The sequence below is a fragment of the Salmo trutta genome, chromosome 34 (assembly GCF_901001165.1).
Source record: "Salmo trutta chromosome 34, fSalTru1.1, whole genome shotgun sequence".
Taxonomy (NCBI): domain Eukaryota; kingdom Metazoa; phylum Chordata; class Actinopteri; order Salmoniformes; family Salmonidae; genus Salmo; species Salmo trutta.
Window position 1 is genome coordinate 3,798,622 of NC_042990.1, and position 24,707 is coordinate 3,823,328.

At 42.1% G+C, this 24,707-nt stretch overlaps 2 protein-coding genes across 2 annotated transcripts; one reads left to right on the plus strand and one right to left on the minus strand.

Annotated features, from left to right (window-relative positions):
* The first annotated feature begins 1,322 nt into the window (after positions 1-1,322).
* LOC115173190 (uncharacterized) lies at positions 1,323-2,598 on the plus strand. The gene is made up of 3 exons (XM_029731112.1): positions 1,323-1,895; positions 2,083-2,164; positions 2,330-2,598. Exons 1-3 carry the CDS (start codon positions 1,410-1,412, stop codon positions 2,494-2,496), a joined length of 735 nt encoding a protein of 244 aa, XP_029586972.1. The 5' UTR covers positions 1,323-1,409; the 3' UTR covers positions 2,497-2,598.
* A 7,371-nt stretch (positions 2,599-9,969) lies between these two features.
* LOC115173120 (uncharacterized) lies at positions 9,970-22,349 on the minus strand. The gene is made up of 4 exons (XM_029731053.1): positions 22,299-22,349; positions 10,672-13,672; positions 10,399-10,480; positions 9,970-10,237 (listed from the first exon to the last, which is right to left on the minus strand). Exons 2-4 carry the CDS (start codon positions 13,621-13,623, stop codon positions 10,089-10,091), a joined length of 3,183 nt encoding a protein of 1,060 aa, XP_029586913.1. The 5' UTR covers positions 13,624-13,672; positions 22,299-22,349; the 3' UTR covers positions 9,970-10,088.
* Between the last annotated feature and the right edge of the window lie 2,358 nt (positions 22,350-24,707).

A 24,707-nucleotide genomic window follows, 5' to 3' on the forward strand; every position in this document is an offset into this window, starting at 1 on the left:
CTCTGTTTTGTCCGAGTTTAAAAGTAGAACATTTGCCGCCATCCACTTCCTTATGTCTGAAACACAGGCTTCCAGGGAGGGACATTTTGGGGCTTCACCATGTTTCATCGAAATGCACAGCTGTGTGTCGTCCACATAGCACTGAAAGTTAACATTATGTTTCCCGAATGATATCACCAAGAGTTAAATATATAGTGAAAACAATAGTGGTCCTAAAGCGGAGCCTTGAGGAACACTGAAATTTACAGTTGATTTGTCAGAGGACAAACCATCTATAGAGAGAAACTGATATCTTTCCGACAGATTCTTGTCTGTGTAGATGAAGAAAAATGTATCCATTCTTTTGTCACTTCTAGGTTTGGGTTTCCAATCGCTCCAAAAGAATGTGGTGATCGACGGTATCAAAAGCAGCACTAAGGTCTAGGAGCACGAGGACAGATGCAGAGCCTCGGTCTGACGCCATTAAAAGGTAATTTACCACCTTCACAAGCGCAGTCTCAGTGCTATGCTGGGGTCTAAAACCAGACTGAAGCGTTTCGTATACATTGTTTGTCTTCAGGCAGTGAGTTGCTGCGAACAGCATTTTTCCCAAAATTTTGAGAGGAATGGGAGATTCAATATAGGCCGATAGTTTTTTGCATGTTCTGGGTCAAGGTTTGGCTTTTTCAAGAGAGGCTTTATTACTGCCACTTTTAGTGAGTTTGGTACACATCCGGTGGATAGAGAGACGTTTATTATGTTCAACATAGGAGGGCCAAGCACAGGAAGCAGCTCTTTCAGTAGTTGAGTTGGAATAGGGTCCAGTATGTAGCTTGAAGGTTTAGTTGCCATGATTATTTTCATCATTGTGTCAAGAGATATAGTACTAACACTTTAGTGTATCCCTTGATCCTACGTCCTGGCAGAGTTGTGCAGACTCAGGACAACTGAGCTTTGGAGGAATACGCAGATTTGGAGAGGAGTCCGTAATTTGCTTTCTAATGATTGTGATCTTTTCATCAAAGAAGTTCATGAATTTATCACTGCTGAAGTGAAAGCCATCCTCTCTTGGGGAATGCTGCTTTTTAGTTAGCTTTGCGACACTATCAAAAATATATTTTGGATTGTTCTTATTTTCCTCAATTAAGTTGAAAAAATAGGATGATCGAGCAGCAGTGAAGGCTCTTCGATACTGCACAGTAGTGTCTTTCCAAGCTAGTGGGATGACTTCCAGTTTGGTGTAGCGCCATTTCTGTTCCAATTTTCATGAAACTTTCTTCAGAGCTCAGGTATTTTCTGCATACCTGGGAGCTAGTTTCTTATGACAAATGTTTTGTTTTTAGGTGTGCGACTGCATCTAGGGTATTACGCAAGGTTAAATTGAGTTCCTTGGGTGGAGTTATGCCACTGCATTCCCACTGCAGTACTTGATGGACTCCAGCAAAGATGATGTCATCTGTTTGGTCACCGTACTGGTGATAAGGTTGCTATCGAAGATCAGACCCTCAGCCCTAGATGGACCCTTCCAACAGGCACCAGACATGACAGAAACATCTCAGCAACTCATCAGACAAGTCCTGTCTGAGTTCTGTGCTGCATCCAGATTCTCCAGGACACAGGAATATTCCCAGAACCTGCACATCCACAGGGTGTTCAGAGGTGTACATAACTTGATGGAGGAGTTTGGCTCTTATAACACCCTGCAAGCAGCTATTTCCTCCCAGGACCCTGCATTTGACAGAGTCCTGGTAAAGTCCTTGACCCAGCAGCTGGTACAGGGACGCAAGGAGGCGTCAAGACCAGCTTCTGCTGCAACAAACCCAGCAGACCAGGCTGAGACAGAGAGGGGGGCTGAGCAGAAAGCAAGAAGGAGCTTCCTTTGCTTTTCAATGACCAAACTCAGGATCAACTTCAAGGTATAGCAGGGAGTTAGCATTTGTTTTTTGTTCCAGTTAGGTGCTGATGTTATTGATGTGGCTATGATAAGACAAATATATGAGATAAATATGTTTTTATTCATCACTAAATTGTTGCCTTGGATTCAGAAGTGTTCCATTTCTTTATATATTCTCTGTACCATTTTCTTTACCTTTCTCCTGTTAGCGTTCCAAGAGAGGAAACAAAAAGGACTGCCATTCAGTCCAGGAACAGACTGAGATTACCTCTACTGATGGACATTGCATAGGTAAGGATGTTTTAGAGCTCTCCTATAGCTTGTAGTTTTGTTTAGGTGTGTGTTAGAAACATAGAGTATGCCTACCAAACTCATTGCACTGTTATTTATCAAAGTTATTATACTGTATTTCTCTCTCTCTCTCTCTCTCCCCATCCATTTCTCTTGTGTTTCTAGCTCCACACATTGAGGCTCATGGTGCTGAATCTCCAGTTGGAGAGGTTTCTCCCTCCATATCTCAGCCTATCAAAAAAACAATCCTTGATTGTCAGGGTCTTTTCAGCAATGATGAAGCCATTCAGGCGCTTCACCAAGAAGAACCTGTAACCTGTTACGCTGCATGAAGAACTACTTTTGTAACAGCAAGATTTTTGACAAGAGGAATTTCTGCATGTCTACCCTTTCAAAGTCTATTTGATCAAATAAATCCAAATTGTTTTACAAGAGTTTCAAGTGTTTTGGATGATTGGTAGCACCGAAGCAGCTTTTCTCAGAGAAATGCTCTAGTTCCCCCTTGGTGACACATTTATTGTGCAGTTTTTGAGTCGGCAGGACTTGGGGCGGCAGATAGCCTTGTGGTTAGAGCGTTGGGTCAGCAACCGAGAGGTTGCTAGATCAAATCCCTGAGCTGACAAGGTAAAAATCTGTTGTTCTGCCCCTGAACAAGGCAGTTAACCCACTGTTCCTAGGCTGCCACTGTAAATAAGAATTTGTTCTTAACAACTTGTCTTGTAAATAAAATAACCAGAGCTTGTCTCTAATACAATAGTTGATGCATAGACCGTCAGATAACCAGATGTTCTCTATTAATTTAGTTAGATGACAGTTCCTGATTCTGAGATACTGTAAATCAACAGACCTTGAGAGGAGATAAAACAACATCTGTTGATCCATTTCACAGGTTTCTGGTGGTTTCTAAGCATTCTACATGTGTTGGGGAAGGAGGGTGGGATCTCTCCAGAGCATCTAATTACATCAATCATGTCTTGCCATGCATGTGATATGAGATAATGTTATGCACCACGCAAATATACATTGCCTAAGGCTGCAGTGCTATACTCCATGGAGACAGTGCTCATTGTTCATTTTACATGATGGATATATGCTACTCCATTTCATACAATCAATCGTCAATCAATCAGTACAATTTATTTATAAAGCCCTTTTTACATCAGCAGATGTCACAAAGTGCTTATTTAGACACCCAGCCTAAAACCCCAAATAGCATGCAATGCAGATTTAGAAGCACGGTGGCTAGGAAAAACTCCCTAGAAAAGCAGGAACCTAGGAAGAAACCTAGAGAGGAACCAGGCTCTGAGGGGTGGCTAGTCCTCTTCTGGCTGTGCCGGTGGAGATTACAAGGGTACATGGCCATTAACCCCTGGTCGGGGACGGACATCCAGTGAAAATTCCTATCGCCATTTGCATAACAAAATGTCATTTTTTTTTTTTTCAAATATAGGACTATATTATATCGTTTTAGAGATACACCTCTCCTGAATCGACCCACGTTGTCCGATTTCAAAAAGGCTTTACAGCAAAAGCACAACATTAGATTATGTTAGAGGAGTACATCGTAAAAGTATTCACATAGCCATTTTCCGACCAACCACATGCATCACAAATAACCAAAAAACAGCTAAATGCAGCACTAACCTTTGACAATCTTCATCAGATGACACACCTAGGACATCATGTTACACAATACATGCATTCTTTTGTTCGATAAAGTTCATATTAATATATAAAAACAACATTTTACATCGGCGCGTGACGTTGACTAACTATTTTTCCTCAAATGCTTCAGGTGAAACAGCGCTACCATTTACTAAATTACTATTCGAAAACATTTTTAAAATGTAATATTGTCATTCTAAGATTTATAGATGAATATCTCTTGAAAGCACCTGTAATGCCAGATTTAAAAATAACTTTACTGGGTAATCATACTTTGCGATGAAAGGGGACGCAATACTCTGAAAAATAGGCTAACGTTACAGGTCAGCGCCATCTTGGAACAATCGCATATCAAATCTAGTCTTGTATATTTTTTTAAATATTTCCTTACCTTTGATTATCTTCATCAGAATGCACTTCCAGGATTCCCAGGTCCACAAGAAATGTATTTTCGTTCTAAAAAGTTATTCCTTTATGTCCCAATAGCTTGTTCTGGTTAGGGCGTCCTGAAGGCTGCAACAAAAGTACCGTTGTGCGTGCGAAACCTCTTACCAAAAGTGATTTTTTTTTACATTTAGGTTTGTTCAAACATGTCAAACGTTGTATAACATAAATCTTTCGGGCCTTTTACAACCACAGATCCTATAACATTCAAGGGGGACGATTTCATTGTCTTTCAAAACGTTTTGAAAGGTGGGGGTAGCCAGGGGCGCCGGCGTCATAATGCGTTCCATAGCCTCTCTTTCAGGCATTTTTCACAGTAGGAGACCCAAACCACTTTGTAAAGACTGGGGACATCTAGTGGAAGCAATAGGAAGTGCTCAATGAACCATAGCTCACAGTGTGAGTGATAGGCACAGCGCTGAAGTTGAGTCCGCAATTCAGAATTCCACATCCTGTTACGATCGGTCTCGGGGTTTTGACTGCCATATGAGTTCTGTTATACTCACAGACACCATTCAAACAGTTTGAGGAACTTTAGGGTGTTTTCTATCCACATATATTAATTACATGCATATCCTAGCCTCTGAGTTTGAGTAGGAGGCCGTTGAAAATGGTGTAGCGCCCCCTATCCTAGGCGACCGTCAAGAGGTTAAGGCCAGATTGTTCTTCATCTACGTAACATTGCAAAAATCAGAAACTTTCTGTCCAAAAATGACGCAGAAAAATTAATCCATGCTTTTGTTACTTCTAGGCTGGACTACTGCAATGCTCTACTTTCCGGCTACCCGGATAAAGCACTAAACAAACTTCAGTTAGTGCTAAATACGGCTGCTAGAATCCTGACTAGAACCAAAAAATTTGATCATATTACTCCAGTGCTAGCCTCCCTACACTGGCTTCCTGTTAAGGCAAGGGCTGATTTCAAGGTTTTACTGCTAACCTACAAAGCATTACATGGGCTTGCTCCTACCTATCTTTCCGATTTGGTCCTGCCGTACATACCTATACGTACGCTACGGTCACAAGACGCAGGCCTCCTAATTGTTCCTAGAATTTCTAAGCAAACGGCTGGAGGTAGGGCTTTCTCCTATAGAGCTCCATTTTTATGGAATAGTCTGCCTACCCATGTGAGAGACGCAGACTCAGTCTCAACCTTTAAGTCTTTACTGAAGACTTATCTCTTCAGTAGGTCCTATGATTAAGTGTAGTCTGGCCCAGGAGTGTGAAGGTGAACGGAAAGGCTGGAGCAACGAACCGCCCTTGCTGTCTCTGCCTTGCCGGTTCCCCTCTTTCCACTGGGATTCTCTGCCTCTAACCCTATTACAGGGGCTGAGTCACTGACTTACTGGTGTTCTTCCATGCCGTCCATGGGAGGGGTGCGTCACTTGAGTGCGTTGAGTCACTGACGTGGTCTTCCTGTCTGGGTTGGCGCCCCCCCTTGGGTTATGCCATGGCGGAGATTTTGTGGGCTATACTCGGCCTTGTCTTCGGACGGTAAGTTGGTGGTTGTAGACATCCCTCTAGTGGTGTGGGGGCTGTGCTTTGGCAAAGTGGGTGGGGTTATATCCTTCCTGTTTGGCCCTGTCCGGGGGTATCATCGGATGGGGCCACAGTGTCTTCTGATCCCTCCTGTCTCAGCCTCCAGTATTTATGCTGCAGTAGTTTATGTGCCGGGGGGCTAGGGTCAGTCTGTTTCATCTGGAGTATTCTCTTGTCTTATCCGGTGTCCTGTGTGAATTTAAATATGCTCTCTCTAATTCTCTCTTTCTCTCTTTCTTTCTTTCTCTCGGAGGACCTGAGCCCTAGGACCATGCCTCGGGACTACCTGGCATGATGACTCCTTGCTGTCCCCAGTCCACCTGGCCATGCTGCTGCTCCAGTTTCAACTGTTCTGCCTGCGGCTACGGAACCCTGACCTGTTCACCGGACGTGCTTGTTGCACCCTCGACAACTACAATGATTATTATTATTTGACCTTGCTGGTCATTTATGAACATTTTAACATCTTGACCATGTTCTGTTATAATATCCACCCGGCACAGCCAGAAGAGGACTGGCCACCCCTCATAGCCTGGTTCCTCTCTAGGTTTCTTCCTAGGTTTTTGGCCTTTCTCGGGAGTTTTTTCTAGGGAGTTTTTCCTAGCCACCGTGCCTCTTTCACATGCATTGCTTGCTGTTTGGGGTTTTAGGCTGGGTTTCTGTACAGCACTTTGAGATTTCAGCTGATATACGAAGGGCTATATAAATAAATTTGATTTGAAGTACTGTAGTTCAAACATTCTTCATAGATGACCAGCAGGGTCAAATAATAATGTGGTTATACAGGGTAAAACAGGTCAGCACCTCAGGAGTAAATGTCAGTTGGCTTTTCATAGCTGAACATTCAGAGGTAGAGAGGTAGAGAGAGAGAGGATCGAAACTGAAGGTCCATGACAAAGTATCACGTCCGGAGAACACACATGCCTCTTCATGTGATACATGATGTTTGGCTGTGATGTGCAAAGTGTTATCTAATGGGTTTGGTGATTGTTCTGTGTGAAGCCGTATTCTGCATTGCATCATGGAATGTGATGTGAAATCCCTGGGCCTATGGCTGTTGAAGCTACTCCACTGCACTGCTGCTGTGAGCAGGAGTGGGAGAGAAGCCATGCTTTTATTAGACTCTTCTTCTGTCACTCATTCTCCTGCCTCTCCAACTCAAAGGCTGCCAAATATTTTGAAGAGTGGTTAAAGAGGTGGCTGTGTGCACACACACTTAGACTCCAACTCTATTTACAGTGAAAAGGATTTGATCCCCTGCTGATTTTGTACGTTTGCCCACTGACAAAGAAATGATGTCTATAATTTTAATGGTAGGTTTATTTGAACAGTGAGAGACAGAATAACAACAACAAAAATCCGGGAAAACGCATGTCAAAAATGTAATAAATTGATTTGCATTTTAATGAGGGAAATAAGTATTTGACCCTCTGCAAAACATGACTTAGTACTTGGTGGCAAAACCCTTGTTGGCAATCACAGAGGTCAGACCTTTCTTGTAGTTGGCCACCAGGTTTGCACACATCTCAGGAGGGATTTTGTCCCACTCCTCTTTGCAGATCTTCTCCAAGTCATTAAGGTTTCGAGGCTGACGTTTGGCAACTCGAACCTTCAGCTCCTTCCACAGATTTTCTATGGGATTAAGGTCTGGAGACTGGCTAGGCCACTCCAGGACCTTAATGTGCTTCTTCTTGAGCCACTCCTTTGTTGCCTTGGCCGTGTGTTCTGGGTCATTGTCATGCTGGAATACCCATCCACGACCTATTTTCAGGGAAGGAGGTTCTCACCCAAGATTTGGCGGTACGTGGCCCCGTCCATCGTCCCTTTGATGCGGTGAAGTTGTCCTGTCCCCTTAGCAGAAAAACACCCCCAAAGCATAATGTTTCCACCTCCATGTTTGATGGTGGGGATGGTGTTCTTGGGGTCATAGGCAGCATTCCTCCTCCTCCAAACACGGCGAGTTGAGTTGATGCCAAAGAGCTCCATTTTGGTCTCATCTGACCACAACACTTTCACCCAGTTGTCCTCTGAATCATTCAGATGTTCATTGGCAAACTTCAGACGGGCATGTATATGTGCTTTCTTGAGCAGGGGGACCTTGCGGGCGCTGCAGGATTTCAGTCCTTCACGGCGTAGTGTGTTACCAATTGTTTTCTTGGTGACTATGGTCCCAGCTGCCTTGAGATCATTGACAAGATCCTCCCGTGTAGTTCTGGGCTGATTCCTCACCGTTCTCATGATCATTGCAACACCACGAGGTGAGACCTTGCATGGAGCCCCAAGCCGAGGGAGATTGACAGTTCTTTTGTGTTTCTTCCATTTGCGAATAATCGCACCAACTGTTGTCACATTCTCACCAAGCTGCTTGACGATGGTCTTGTAGCCCATTCCAGCCTTGTGTAGGTCTACAATCTTGTCCCTGACATCCTTGGAGAGCTCTTTGGTCTTGGCCATGGTGGAGAGTTTGGAATCTGATTGATTGATTGCTTCTGTGGACAGGTGTCTTTTATACAGGTAACAAGGTGAGATTAGGAGCACTCCCTTTAAGAGTGTGCTCCTAATCTCAGCTCGTTACCTGTATAAAAGACACCTGGTAGCCAGAAATCTTTCTGACTGAGAGGGGGTGAAATACTTATTTCCCTTTTTAAAATGCAAATCAATTTATAAAATTTTTGACATGCGTTTTTCTGGATATTTTTGTTGTTATTCTGTCTCTCACTGTTCAAAAATTAAAATTATAGACTGATCATTTCTTTGTCAGTGGGCAAACGTACAAAATCAGCAGGGGATCAAATACTTTTTCCCCTCACTGTATAGGTTTGTCTTATTCCAGAATACACCCATAATTGTGATCCACACAGTAGGGTTCTATGTTTTCCACTCTGTGATTAAAAGTAGTTCTCAGAATAGAGCATTTTTCAATTGCTAATTATGTTTGTTATTATGTAATGTAAGGGGCAGGCATCAAGATCTAAAGCATGGCAGATTGAGCTGCTGTGGAGTGTTGTGCTACTTGGGCCTCTAGTTCCTATGCAGGCTACAACATGTTACCAGAAGAATACGTTCAGGAAATGTAGTATTCTTATATTTTATAGTGTACATTTACAGTGCAAAGCCAGTGGCATGTCGTCAGTAAAGATTGAAAAAGGTAAGGGGCCTAAACAGCTACCCTGGGAAATTCCTGATTCTACCTTGATTATGTTTGAGAGGCTTCCATTAAAGAACACACTCTGTTTTCTGTTAGACAAGTAACTGTTTATCCACATTATAGCATGAGTGGCTTTGTTTGACCGCTCTACCATAAAGGCCTGATTGGTGGAGTGCTGTAGAGATGGTTGTCCTTCTGGAAGGTTCTCACACCTCCACAGAGGAAGTCCGGAGCTCAGAGTGACCATCAGGTTCTTGGTCACCTCTCAGACCAAAGCCCTTCTCCCCCAATTGCTCAGTTTGGCCTGGCGGCCAGCTCTAGGAAGAGTCTTGGTGGTTCCAAACTTTTTCCGTTTAAGAATGATGGAGGCCACTGTGTTCTTGGGGACCTTCAATATTGCAGAAATGTTTTGGTACCCTTCACCAGATCTGTGCCTTGACACAATCATGTCTCTGAGCACTACGGACAATTCCTTCGACTTCATGGCTTGGTTTTTGCTCTGACATACACTCTCAACTGCTGGAGCTTATATATTCAACATACACAAAACATCTCAGAGGGTTGATCTAGCTGCAGATAGCTAATTCTCCTCTATGTGTTTTCCCCTTGCTGCTAATAAGCTCTTATCAATCTAACTAAATTAATAGAGAACATCTGGTTATCTGACAGTCTATGCAGCAACTATTGTATTAGAGACAAGCTCTGGTTATTTGATTTATTTTACAAGACAAGTTGTTAAGAACAAATTCTTATTTACAGTGGTAGCCTAGGAACAGTGGGTTAACTGCCTTGTTCAGGGGCAGAACAACAGATTTTTACTTTGTCAGCTCAGGGATTTGATCTAGCAACCTCTCGGTTGCTGACCCAACACTCTAACCACAAGGCTATCTGCCGCCCCAAGTCCTGCCAACTCAAAAACTGCACAATAAATGTGTAACCAAGGGGGAACTAGTGCATTTCTCTGAGAAAAGCTGCTTCGGTGCTACCAATCATCCAAAACACTTGAAACTCTTGTAAAATAATTTGCATTTATTTGATCAAATAGACTTTGAAAGGGTAGACATGCAGAAATTCCTCTTGTCAAAAGTCTTGCTGTTACAAAAGTAGTTCTTCATGCAGCGTAACAGGTTACAGGTTCTTCTTGGTGAAGCGCCTGAATGGCTTCATCATTGCTGAAAAGACCCTGACAATCAAGGATTGTTTTTTGATAGGCTGAGATATGGAGGGAGAAACCTCTCCAACTGGAGATTCAGCACCATGAGCCTCAATGTGTGGAGCTAGAAACACAAGAGAAATGGATGGGGAGAGAGAGAGAGAGAAATACAGTATAATAACTTTGATAAATAACAGTGCAATGAGTTTGGTAGGCATACTCTATGTTTCTAACACACACCTAAACAAAACTACAAGCTATAGCAGAGCTCTAAAACATCCTTACCTATGCAATGTCCATCAGTAGAGGTAATCTCAGTCTGTTCCTGGACTGAATGGCAGTCCTTTTTGTTTCCTCTCTTGGAACGCTAACAGGAGAAAGGTAAAGAGAATGGTACAGAGAATGAATAAATAAATAAATGGAACACTTCTGAATCCAAGGCAACAATTTAGTGATGAATAAAAACATATTTATCTCATATATTTGTCTTATCATAGCCACATCAATAACATCAGCACCTAACTGGAACAAAAAACAAATGCTAACTCCCTGCTATACCTTGAAGTTGATCCTGAGTTTGGTCATTGAAAAGCAAAGGAAGCTCCTTCTTGCTTTCTGCTCAGCCCCCCTCTCTGTCTCAGCCTGGTCTGCTGGGTTTGTTGCAGCAGAAGCTGGTCTTGACGCCTCCTTGCGTCCCTGTACCAGCTGCTGGGTCAAGGACTTTACCAGGACTCTGTCAAATGCAGGGTCCTGGGAGGAAATAGCTGCTTGCAGGGTGTTATAAGAGCCAAACTCCTCCATCAAGTTATGTACACCTCTGAACACCCTGTGGATGTGCAGGTTCTGGGAATATTCCTGTGTCCTGGAGAATCTGGATGCAGCACAGAACTCAGACAGGACTTGTCTGATGAGTTGCTGAGATGTTTCTGTCATGTCTGGTGCCTGTTGGAAGGGTCCATCTAGGGCTGAGGGTCTGATCTTCGATAGCAACCTTATCACCAGTACGGTGACCAAACAGATGACATCATCTTTGCTGGAGTCCATCAAGTACTGCAGTGGGAATGCAGTGGCACTGCTGATGTCTGGGCTGATTAAGAGCTCCCTCAGATGGCCAGAGCTGCTGGGGATGCTCACCTCCTTCTCTTCAATGTCAATCCCATCTCCCTTTGGTACCAAAGAGGTTCCCTTGCTGGTGAAAGATGGAGTAGTGGAGGATCGAAAAGAGGCTTTAGCACTCGGTGGTCGGCTGCTGTCAGTCATTGGACTGTTACGATGCAGGGGTTCATCTGTGTGTGCCATCATCTTTGTCCTTAGGTCACTTGTAGAAATCTCTGGCATTTTAGAGTCCCTGGTGTCGATGCAGGAGCTCCTGACGATGGGGCAGGTCAGATCAAAAGGCACTTCGTCAGGGATGGGAGTGCCAGGGAGGTTGATCTCTAACTCACACTCTGACCTAGGACCCTTTGAAGAGCTAGACAAGGAACTACGACCCTTTAAAGAAGTGGACAAAGATGAACAGGTTCTAGGGATGTCTTGGCAGACTTGTTCACTGTCATCCTCACTTTTCTCAACCTCCTTCAGCATAGTTCCTACCATATCGTTGATCTGAAGGAGCTCCCTGGAATCCTTAATTCGCCCTAAGTTTGAGATTTCACTCTGGATAGCAACCAGGATTTCCCCAAGGGTCTCTTTGGAAGAAGCATTTTCTGTCCTTTCGGATCCGGATGGCTTCAGCCCTGTGAAGAAATCCTTAAGTATGTTCTTCATATTGACGCAGATGGTCTTAGCTGTTGACCAAAGCTTCTCTTCTGATATTTGAACACTCAATTCAGTATCATCCAGTTGGGAGCCCCCGTGGGAGCACTGCAAAACTCTCCCACTTCTTTCCAGGAGCACAGTGTCAGTGGACTCATTTTTCTGGAAAATAGTCGCCATTCCTTTGACAAAGGTTTCCACTAATCCAGGGGCTGTATTCTGAGAGGACATGGAGGCAATCTCTGATGGCGAGCTAGATGATAAGCCAGCCTGCAGACTTTTCTGAAGACCAGTATGGCTGATCTGTGTGATAAAGGAATGACTGGATCTCATCAGCACTTTACTCACTGCCTCTTCTGCCTGAGTCTGAAAGTCATTGCTAGAGAGCTTCTTAATGCTCTGAATCAGACTAGTAGAGGACTGTGTGATTCTGACACTCTCTTCTGAGCTCAGTTGAGAACATTGAGTACTCACACTCAAGTCTTCATTGGGTGAGGGTGACTGGGAAATAGTATAGTCATCAAGCTTTGATAGGACACCATCAACAAGCCAACAAGCATCTAGGGACTCATCAGATGAACTGACAACGGCCAAGCATTTACTCTCCACTTTTGATAACTCTGACTTGTAGATGGAAAAAACACTGCTAAGAACTTCTTGAGTGCTGTTATCCAGATTGGAGAGACAGAGAGCTGGTATTGGTTGGCTCTCACTGGGAACTCTACTAAGTTTGGTGCTGGGTAACTGGACCTCAACAGTTGAAACAGTTGCCTTTTCCAGGGTGTCTGAAGACTCCTGAAGAGAAGCATCCTTAGCCACACCTTCTTCTCGAGCGGATAGAGTTAAAAGGTCCCTCAGCTTTGCTCGTATAAGGCCATAGAGTGTGCGGGCTGGAGAGAAGGTTATCTTCTGTGAAAACCCTGTTTTGTGGTCATTTACAGGAACTGGCCAATCAACTGCTTCACATTTGCCTTCAAATGATGCTATCGTCTCCATGCCTCCCACAAATGCCTTAACAATCACTGTGGCAGTGGAGCTTACAGATGTCAGGGCTGTGCAGCTGGTATTCAGGGGAGCTTCAGTAAGGCTAGGAGCAGCACTAGAAGGCCTAGAGGAAGGAGCCACGCCAGAAGAGCTGCTGACTTTCCTTGTAAGGATGGTGCTCACCGCCTTGAGGGCTTTAGACTGAAAGTCGGGGCTAGAGAGGGTCTGAAGCTTTCTGGACACCACACTGCTAGAGGATCCAGTCTCTTTGAGAAAGTGAGTGGTCCCTTCTTTCCCAGATGGACACTCAACATCAAGGTCACATTGAAGATTGGTCAGAAATTTAGACCCAAAGATTGTCATCTTCTTGGCCAGATCCAATAGGATGTTGTAGTCCTGTGCCATTTTGTCCATTGTGCCGACAATGGCATTCAGCACATCATCGGTCACAGGGTCCATGAGGGGCTCGATAAACCCTACCCACTCTGGCTCAGACGTTTGGCTCTGTAGCTCGGCCAGGATCTGCACCGAAGCTACCCGAATGACCTCCTTGCCTGCTGCTATGTCCTGACTGTCCATAGGGGGGCAACTCCCCGAGCTGGCCTGAATGGCCACTGAGAGGCCAGAGTTAAGCTGGTGTACTACCTCCCCCGCGATAGCATAGCTCAACTCGGAAGAGCTGGAGGAGGTGGGGTTGGAGTGACCCTCAACCAGGGATATCAGGAGGCTCTCTTCCGTTACCCCAAAGAGAGCTTTCAGAGGCTCCTCCATGAGGGGAGCCTCTCTAGTTGCTGGCAAACTCTGCAATGAGGTCTGGGAACTTGAAGATAAACACACAATCACCACTTATGCCATGCAAATGTGACCAGCCAGCTGGTATCTAATCTGGGTCATTAGTGAGCTTGAAAATCAAATGAGAGCAATGATGGTTTACTTCTCATACCACCGTAGTTCTAGAAGCCTAAAGCCAACTGACATGAGTTTTTGCCAGATTTTGATGTTTGTACGACATCAGAATATGATTAATTCTGAAAGGCATGTACCTGATCTATTTATTCATAGATTACTTTATGGCTAACCCAGTTAAAAATTACTTTCACCTGGACCCACCCCCTCAGGGGCAACATTTCTGACCAGAACTTCAAACTACAAGGTATGAATTCCAAGTTAATAATTTATGATAAGTATGGGTCAGGTCTTGCAATTATTAAGTTGAAATATTGCTGTGAACATACTGTCGTGGACGAATGAGAATTAGTTGGGTAACATAGATAATTAAGATGTTTTATTAGTATAATATGCTTATTTGAGGTACTTGTCATTAGAAAGTAGAAAGTGTCCATTGGACTCTGGTGTCTTTTCAGTTGCACGTCTACCTTAGCTGGGGCTCAGACACTTGGGGCCCAGAGAGAGGAGAGGTCAGACTTGTCGTCATGGGAATGTGTCTTTACCTATGCTTAAACCATGTGAAGGGATGGTGTGATTATTGGGGAACCAATGACTTGTCTCCACAATGTCTGTGAGCAAGTCACACCCTCCTTTTCCTTATTGTGGGGACGTTTATGGCAGTGGCTGGGACCATGGTCTCTTAGATCTCACACTTATCCTGTGATAATATATGGCCTAGAGGCTCACTCCCTCCAGTGAGCCTGTCCAGGAGTGGGGTCAAGAGGGGGTTTGCTTGAGATGGGAGTATCTAGAGTTGACAATTGATATATGCCATTGGATGAAATAGTTCTGTTCTATACCGTACCTGGGAGGGACAGTTCTAAGGAGACCAGATACTGGGCTATATAATGAACCAGGTTGACATAGTAGTTACTGTCTGATGTGTTTTATGGATATCTGTCATACAAAACGTAACCTTTGTGAACTGTTACTAAGTATCTGTGGTTTGTCAATGTACGTTGAAGGGGCTGTATCGTTGCTATAAAATATCCCTGAGCCATTCTGTAAGCACCTCATTAAATGATTCATTCGAGAGAATGCATTGGTGGGGTCAAGAACTTTTGCAAAAGTATCTTAAGTATTAAAGATGTAGTTTTAACTCGGACTGGTGTGTTTGTAAATCCTCATTTGGTAATGCGGAAATTAGCCACCACATTTGGCGACGAGGATGTGATGTGAATCTTCACTTGGTGATCGCTCCTGACGACCTAGGTAAATTGTGCACGAGGGATCCCTCAAACTTGGGATCTCAGGGAAACCACACTTCGGGAACGAAGCAGATGGACCCACCTTTGATCTGAGAGGCAGCGAGCCGAGTGGATACCACATTTCGAACGTAGTTTTTTTTAAAGAAAGAGGTGAGCAAAACACACTTGAAGTCGAGTTTTTAGAAATTAGCCTCTGTTACGTGAGCTCTGAGTGTGTATTCCTTTGTGAGGGGGGCACCTTGGAGGCGTAAACAGGGCCGAGTCAGAGGAGAGAAAACTGAGAGTTTGCGGACTCAATGATACTCTGCCACTGGTCGGTTGAAGGCGACCTAGAGCCGTCCTGACACTGAATTGATCACAGTGGGGATTGGTGCGGTCTGTGGGGGTGAGGGGCCAGGGTGACTGTGTGTTCTGTGTGAAACATGGTACTTGGTGAAGCCCTATTGGAATAAGGACCTAGTTCTGAGAATGTCTGTGTGACTGTCTAAGTGACCCTCAGAGGTGGTGAATTCCAATTATTTTAAATGTGCTAGCCAGGTATGCCCTGGGTTACTCTATGTGAGTATTTTGTTAAAGTTACCACTAGGTAATCTTTGTAGGAGCGTTCTGTGTGAGCGTGAGTAGGTTTACTCTGTGTGAGTAACCTTTCAATTATGTTCTGATGTTCTGTGTGAACATCGGACCAGTTCTGTGCGAGTATCGGGCCAATCCTGTGTGGGTGATCCTTAAAGTTCTGTGTGAGTACCTAAACATTTCTAACGTTTTATATGGATTCTGTGAAAATATGATAAATTGTATGTGTGTATAATCGATTACTAGAGATTTGATAAAGTAATGGTGAGAATATAATTAGCTACAATTTAAACCATCCATTCGTAGACGTACGTAGGTTTTGAGTTGGTATCTTTAATGGATAATTTAATAAAGATGAGGTTTTAAGCGTTATTAAACTGTCTACAATGTTTGGGAAATTGTGCTCTAGAAACTGATTGGCGTGTGTCCGCTTTTGGTTCTTACCCTAACGATGTAACTATAAATGCTTATTGTATTATCCCCATCTGGGTACAACAGTTGAAATAAAAATGCCCTTAAGGTCTAAGGTCTGAAACGGTTTTATTTTTCCTGCCAGTATGAGAGGAGTTATTGAATAAACCGTTTTCCATAAAGTTAGAGCGAATTAAGATGGAATCTCGACATTATTGATAAAGTCGGACAAAGCCTAGGGTATCCATCAAACTAATTATCATTGGCTGATTTTAATATGATGAAGTAAAGTAATTGAAATACGTTGAGAAAACATAATCTACTTTTATTAAAAGGCGCAAGATCTGTTTCCTAGTCTATGAATGTTGATTTGACTCTTTGACTGCTAATCTATTCATTTGGTATGTGAGAATCATCTCTGGTGTAAATCTTGGATTTTTTAAGAGGGCTATTTTCTGGGAATTGTCTCGGTAATATGTGCCTGATTTTACGACGACAGACAATTGTGAATGGGTTTATTTGCTGGAAGTCTTGTTCAATTAAATAGCATTGGTGGTACAGGGGTAGAATTGTCGCCTGCCACGCAGGAGGCCAGGGTTATCCTAGCCCATCCACCAGGGAACTAAATGTTAATTCAGCTATTGGTATGTTTTGCCTGGAGAGATACGGTTGCTAGCGTTTGTGTAAGATATAAATGTAACGTTTTGATAGCTTGATTAGTTTAAATTGAAAGACTAATTCATTAGAAAATAATATCGAGGGAATTTTGATATGATACTGTAACGATCCTGGGTTTATAAGCGCGGAAATCGACCCTACCGGGCGAGCATGCTTTTGTGGCACAGTCGATAGCGCGCCGGACTTCGGGCTAGAAGGTCGAGGGTTCGAGACCTGCTCCCTGCTGTTTCATTACAATACGTTGTCTGTTGCTGGAACTGACGTACAGAGAAAGAGTTGAATGATGTTATTGTTATAAGTATGGCGATTTACATGTTACTTTTAAAGTCTTGGATATTTCATAAGTGTAAAGCTGAAAGAGAAGAGGAAGTTGTGAAGTTTGGGTTTAATCTTACTATAGAGGTAAGGCAGAACGTTGGTTGAGTAGTGGGTTATATATTTTTGCTTACGGGTAAAGCAAAAGATGAGAAGAATTGGTTATGTGCGCTGAGCTATGCTTGGGCTATGTTTGGCTGGAAGGAAGGATTTTGTGATGTGAAGCTGGTTATTGATTCTTGGTTTGAATGTTTAGGTAACACCAGTGAATTAGAGAAGGAAGTTTATGTATTTAAACATTATACTCTGTTTCCATTACGTGGAACAATGTCAGGACAGTACAGTGAATTGCAGGTTGAGTTAATTTTATTTTACAGGGACAGTGGGAATTCATCACAGTTGTGCGTGTGCTTGGCCGGCGTGCGCGTTCCTGTAAGACGTAGAGTCGCAAGATAGCGCAAGGACGAGCTTTGTAAGGGGGGTGAGTGTAACCGAGGTGGTGTGCAAAAAGCGTTTCAATCGGTGACGTTACTCGCTCTGAGACCTTGAAGCATAGTTTTGTTACTTCTGTAGTAAAACAATTTCATATGTTTTGGAAATTAGCTAGGTTGCATTTGGTTATTTGAATTACCTTTTTCATTTGCTTTTAAAAGAGAGGTTGGAATCAAGTATGATGCAGTGGAACTTTTTCCCTGATACATAGACATCTGTCTCAGGGGCATCAGTGTTTTCTTTGTGAGGAACATGCAGACTGTGTTTGGTGTTTTATTTTAATTTTATTGAGATGCAAACAGGAGTCTCTGAGCAACTTTGTCACCTGAACCATTACAGTAGTGAGTTCTTGTGTAGGTTGTTTGTTAATTGCATGCATTTATCACTGTATCATCTGCATACATTGGAACTTCAGACTCTGTACAGACAGAAGGAAGATCATTCATGTATGAGCTGAACAGTATTGACCTTTGGGGAATTAAAACATTGTGTATTATGAGTGGAAAAAAGTTAGTTTTGATTCTTATGCTGATGAGACGGCACACTTTTTTAAGGTTTTAGATTTGTTAAACGACAAGGTTTGTTTTTACTAAATGTATGCAACAGGTTGAAATGATTTGATTGCTGGAAAGAGGTTATGGGTTTGTTTATTGTTTACTGTTTATTGTTTATTTTTGGTGTTGTTTTCACTTAATTAAACATTGTATTATCTGATGTGTTTGAGTAGGATTCTTTCCTCCAGGACGGATGAAAGTCAACTGAAGTATGTATGATAAAGGCGACATGAGAGAACACGTCTCAAACTACATTTTATTAAATGACTGGAATTAAATATTGCTGATTTCTTACGCTGAGAAATGTACTACATTTGCAACACTTTTTTTTTCATTTAGTGGGGTAACAGAAACAATACAAAGGTGGAAAAAGCTATCACATATTTGTTGGACATTGGTCTAGTAATGATACCAGGATAATTGTATCTAAGGGTCAATTAAGCATGCATATACATTGATGCAAATTAAAACTAATGATGAGGGAGTACAGTGGAATTATCATTAGGTTTTGTTTGTAGTTAACTTTTGGGTTTCTGAATTGGTGTGGTATAATGACTGCTAAAGAAGTGTTTTGTGTTTTTCTTTGGGAAAATGGGGATTTCATTGTCTCTCTTTGGAATGATTCATGGGGCTATAATCTTGGGTGAGTGAGATTGAGGCTGTAAACTACCAAAATGGAAGAGGCCTGGACATTTTTGTTTGTTTTTACTTTAGGGTTTGCCAATACCCACACACAACACATTTGTTATTACTATTTTTTGCTGTTCTTAAAATAGTATGTTTGATTTGTTTTTCTCTTTCCTGTGGGATTGGTGAGTTTTCCATATGACTTAGTGCTAAGATATCTTAAAGGGGTATACACATGGAATTTTTGGAAGTTTTTTTCCCCTGAGTTTTAATTAAAGATGTGGATTCTTTTGTTAATGAAATGTCCTGGGTAACCTGTGATACAACATGTAGAAAATGTTTGATTTTGATTATTTTTTTGTCTAGGATAGTAAGAAACATTTCTGTGAAGGGGTGGTTTGACTTATGACCTTTGTCTGGGTTTTCCTGTGTGGTCTGATCAGCCTCATGGGAATGCCATTTGGATAATACATTTTAGGTCATTTGTTATACTGATTTCAAGGTAATTCGTGAAATGTATAATTATGATGGAATTTAAAGTTTTTAGACATATTTGTAATTTGGACCTATGTGATATAGGGCATTGCCTTTCACTAAGGGTAGGCTGCTCGAAGTCTGTTTTCCTATAACCATATGGGTAAATATTTTTTCTTTGTGGAGATTTTCAGAGTTGTGATTTTCATTTGGTTATGTTATTTGACATTTTGTTTTATCTTTTGATTTGTAGTAGTGTTTTTTTATACATTACTCTCATGGAGAGTTATGTGTTAAAAAATGGGGGAGGATACAGTTCTTTGAGGGTTTGGATTCAGTTCTTTGAAATTTGGATTGAAGTTTACACACCTTGAGTGATATGTGAAGGAGTGTATTGTTGTGTTGTCTGTTCTGTTCAATTCCCGATGGGTTATAGGTCTAACTTCCTGATTCTGTGTCTCTGCGATGGAGTTGAAATTGTGATGGGAAGTATTAGCCAATGTGAAAGAATAATTTCAATAGAATTTGTTGTTATTCTCTTTGAATAATATTTAGACATTTGTATTAAGAATAATTGGTAAAAGTAATAATTTATCATGTAGTTAATGAACTGAACTAAACTGTTGTTCTGATCTGTTCTTTCGAGATTATCATGAAAAGTGACATCAGACGGTATCTTAATGCATGGAAGAGATAATTGGACCGAAAAGTGTGTGTACCTCAAACCCCCTCTAATTGGCTGAAGAAGGAGTGACGAAGGCGTTGAATATGGCCCTGTCCGAACCATTTCTACTGAGAGGAATGGCCAAGCCAGCAACCGGTGTACAGTATCCGATCTAAGCTATCAACTGCTTTTCTCTCATGTTTCTCTCAGGAGTGTGAGAGGAGTCCACGTGGAGTGAGCATGGGGAAAGGTGCTGTTCTAAACTTTTCTTATGTTGCTGGTATATTGGTTGACGAATGGACAAGACATAATGGGCATCTAAGGTGAAACATTGACATTGGGACATTATAATGGGTCATTCACTTTGAACTTTAAAGTTATCTGAAGAAGAACGAAGAGGACGCCAGAAGAATCAGTGCCTAGAGAGAGGGGTTTGGTCAACTGTGCACAAAACTGTTTAGGCTTTTGGGGTATCAGGTTGATTGTAGAGGTCTACACCACATAAAATTATAGTAATTTAGATTAAGAATGCATTGAGATACTGATCTGTAGAATAATCGTGATAAAATTGTTAATAGTAGAAATTATGGGATAATTATACTGGATGTTAAAATGAATGGACATTCTGCTAATATTGATGTGTGTTTAAATTTAGTTTTTACTTTGAGTGATAAGACAAATTTGAATCACTGAGCAATGTCATTTTGACATTTTGGTTGGATAATTAACTGAGTTCTAATTATGATTTTATTTGGAAATTGAATGAATTTTAAAACTGAAGGATTGATTTGAGTTGAATATGTTAATATCTAAATGGGTGAAGAAATGAATGTATTAGAGATAGATTGTTTTGATTGTTGTTATGAACTAAGGATGTTGAGGTTATTATAAGCATGCCATGGGTGAATGACATGGGTGAACTCTGGTCTGGAGAGTGAAAATGATCCTAATCTATTGGATCTATAGGCATTGCCTTATAAATAGTGGAATCATGATGTTTGTCTTGGGTCATGTTCATTAGGCACCAAGGGGATACATTTTATTTTAACTAGGAGTCACTACCTGGATTTGTACAACAAGATATGCTAATTATAGTTTCTGGGATGGAAATAGTCATTTCCAACACACTATGCTGATCCATTGGAGTGTGATAGATAACTAAAGATTATTGTATTAAACTCCATTGGTGCATGCACTGCATTATGCATTCATTGTGTGCTTTTCACTGTCTATGGAAAATATAGCTTTGACTCTCATAAACTGTATGCATTTTTTGTTTTTCTTCATGGGTTCGTGCAGGTGACTGTGTATCATAACCTTCCCAGACAAATTGCTAGAGTGTTTAGTAAATGTTGGGGGATGGTAATAAGAGACAGTGCTGAGTTTCTTGGGATGTTATGTGCAGGAACCCCATGCAATGAGTTATTGTTTTGTGATTTTTGGTTGATGTAGAATATATGTATGTTCTATGTGAATGAATGTTCTTAAATCTGGTGATTTTCTTTTAAGTTGAGAGGGGACACAGAGGGATGACTGTCTTTTCTGTTGTTATGAAGCCTGCGTTTAGACACTGGTTCCGCTGTAACGTTACTGTTCTGATTCTCTAGAAGGGACGGAGTCCCTTGAGAGGGGAATGTCGTGGACGAATCAGAATTAGTTGGGTAACATAGATAATTAAGATGTTTTATTAGTATAATATGCTTATTTGAGGTACTTGTCATTAGAAAGTGTCCATTGGACTCTGGTGTCTTTTCAGTTGCACGTCTACCTTAGCTGGGGCTCAGACACTTGGGGCCCAGAGAGAAGAGAGGTCAGACTTGTCGTCATGGGAATGTGTCTTTACCTATGCTTAAACCATGTGAAGGGATGGCGTGATTACTGGGGAACCAATGACTTGTCTCCACAATGTCTGTGAGCAAGTCACACCCTCCTTTTCCTTATTGTGGGGAGGTTTATGGCAGTGGCTGGGACCATGGTCTCTTAGATCTCACACTTATCCTGTGATAATATATGGCCTAGAGGCTCACTCCCTCCAGTGAGCCTGTCCAGGAGTGGGGTCAAGAGGGGGTTTGCTTGAGATGGGAGTATCTAGAGTTGACAATTGATATATGCCATCGGATGAAATGGTGTTTTCGTTCTATACCGTACCTGGGAGGGACAGTTCTAAGGAGACCAGATACTGGGCTATATAATGAACCAGGTTGACATAGCAGTTACTGTCTGATGTGTTTTATGGATATCTGTCATACAAAACGTAACCTTTGTGAACTGTTACTAAGTATCTGTGGTTTGTCAATGTACGTTGAAGGGGCTGTATCGTTGCTATAAAAGATCCCTGAGCCATTCTGTAAGCACCTCATTAAATGATTCATTCGAGAGAATGCATTGGTGGGGTCAAAAACTTTTGCAAAAGTATCTTAAGTATTAAAGATGTACTTTTAACTCGGACTGGTGTGTTTGTAAATCCTCATTTGGTAATGCGGAAATTAGCCACCACAATACCTCTTAGGCGACCAGCATGGTGATGAGGTTCTGCGAGTGGATTTTTGGAGGCACCCTGCACTGCCATTACTCCTCCTCTCCTTAGTCCAGTAGTTCATCTCACTGATCAGCAGCCTTTTCTCTCGCTCATCCAGACTGCCTAAGGAATCCTCAGACCCTGTCAGAGAGCACTGTGATTCTGGGGAGGCTGCCCCACTCCTCAGGTCCACACCCATGATACGAGCTAGCGCTGGTAGGAGAATGCGGAGGGCTGTCTGGGTCACGACCTTAACAATCTTCAGACACAGCATGGAGAGCTGCTCGAATGTGAGCTATGGCCAACAAACAGAGTAATGTTTTTGTCAATCAAGCAATTCCATGACACCATTCCCTATATAGCGCACTACTTTTGACCAGAACCTTATGTGGAGAGACTTACGTTATTTTTCATGCCATGCTGAATCATTCTCCATTGGCTAGAGAAAAGAAAGGAAACATATTTTAGCTGCACACTGGTGTTGAGTTAGTGGAGTCACTAGATAGCCATGTTAGGGAAAATAAAAGTGTATTTAATTAAGCTATTAGCAAGTACATGAGCCATTTTGTTCTTGATTTACAGGAAGAGTTAGGGGTGTGGTTACGGTGATGTTAGGGTTAGGTGTAGTGTTTGAAATCGCATTTGTGGTTAGAAGGTGCACTATGACTATAAATTCAGAGTTGTTGTATGTGAGGTTGGAGAAAGACATGGGACTTGCTCATCAGTTAGACTCCTCAGGAAGGAGAGGAGGATTGGGGCACAGCATGTCCCAATCTTGAGAGAAGGCATTAGAGTCCTCTGAGCCTCCTTCTCCAGCTGCTCAATGATAGATCCCCTTTCCCGGAAACCACACCCGGGTGTCTGAGAAGACTCTGGGAATCCGCAAAGAGAAATCTAAAGTTGAATCTGAACTTTATATCTAATTTCCTTCACCTTTAGTGATTTGATTGCACTGGACAGGTAAAAGCACATCTCTCTGCGGGCCTCCACTATATTGCTTTCACCTCTATAGATCCCTCTCTTCTCAGATCAGTGCTGATGAATTTGAACACAACCTGCACCCAACATGAAATAATCTCGGACCTGCACCAATGCTGCTGTCCTCCTCCACGGAAGTCTTCTTGGCACTGCCACTGGACTTACGTTTAGCCTACATGACAACAGATTATAGGTCTCATAGCAGATCTAAGGTCAGTGTAGCGTCTCCTCCTAATGCTTTAAGGTTAGGATTTAGTGATAGTAAACTAATCCTAGATCTGTGCCTAAGTAGGCAGAGGATGTGTAAAGGACAGCATATTTCTTACCTTGCCTCCAGTCCTGTTCTTGTTGTTCTCATGTGTCTCTGTTTCATCCTTCATATTCTCCACAACTTTATTTTGATCATCCGGGGAATCCTCCCATTTCACGCTCTGGTGGATAAATGAGAGGTCAATAGCAGTCTTAGGTTGTGACTTCATAAAACAACTTATTCGCTCCTATTTTAAACAAAATGGCAATAGTGGTCAGATTTCAGTCCATGGATCAAACCAGTGAGACCTATTGCTGTGGTAGTGACCTACTATACTGTTAGTAATTTCTCCTCTAAACTCAAAATATGCTAAATGAACCATACCTTGCTGTTGTCTGACATGATGTGTAGCTTATTGTTGTAGGCTATTTATAGGTAATACTAATATCTCCTTTGAAAAAACGTCAGTGAACCATCGGCAGACAACTGAAGTGAATATGAACGTCCTTGAATTATGCCAAAGCATTGTTGAATACTCGATTCCGATTGGCTGAAGCAAGGGCATTCCTCAAAGATGTCATACACACATGATGTCACAATTAGGCCTAAGTCTAATGTCTATATGAATTGTCAATGTCATTAGAAAACAGATCATAGATTGTCAAAGTTCTGCCAAACGAAAATATTTGTAAGTCCACGTTTTTGCGTTTAATTTATGGTTTATCAAGCATCCTCATTCATCACCATGCACAAAAACGTAACTCGCTGCAATCCATTAGCTATAATTCTGAGGTTGCAAAGCTGCAAAACTAGGACATGCAATAAATTATAACCACTTGCACTTAGAATAATTTAAAATCAATGACGTTCTAGGGGGCTTTAACTATTTCAGCATTATGGAGCTGTCCGCTGCATAGAGCTGACACGTTTCTAGGCGTCAGGGGAACGTGCCATGGTGCTGAAATGTTTCGAGTCTGGGCAGCACCTGGTGCTGAAATGGAGCAGGGCTCAGTTCTATGGGTATCCCATGCGGATTTTCTTGCTAGCCTATGTATAACGATACTATAATTACATTCTTTTCATCCATCCGTCAACAAAAAGGGCATGTCAACGTTTCCCAAGCAATAATGCAATGAAGCCAAGCCGAGATGTATAGTTCTTCATC

Excerpts from the sequence above, each read along its gene's own strand:
- LOC115173190 (XM_029731112.1), top strand. The coding sequence starts at position 1,410 with ATGGACTCCAGCAAAGATGATGTCATCTGTTTGGTCACCGTACTGGTG. Across the intron at positions 1,896-2,082 it reads AACTCAGGATCAACTTCAAG|CGTTCCAAGAGAGGAAACAA; the intron begins GTATAGCAGGGA and ends TTCTCCTGTTAG. Across the intron at positions 2,165-2,329 it reads TACTGATGGACATTGCATAG|CTCCACACATTGAGGCTCAT; the intron begins GTAAGGATGTTT and ends TTGTGTTTCTAG.
- LOC115173120 (XM_029731053.1), bottom strand. The coding sequence starts at position 13,623 with ATGGAGGAGCCTCTGAAAGCTCTCTTTGGGGTAACGGAAGAGAGCCTC. Across the intron at positions 10,481-10,671 it reads AACTCAGGATCAACTTCAAG|CGTTCCAAGAGAGGAAACAA; the intron begins GTATAGCAGGGA and ends TTCTCCTGTTAG. Across the intron at positions 10,238-10,398 it reads TACTGATGGACATTGCATAG|CTCCACACATTGAGGCTCAT; the intron begins GTAAGGATGTTT and ends TTGTGTTTCTAG.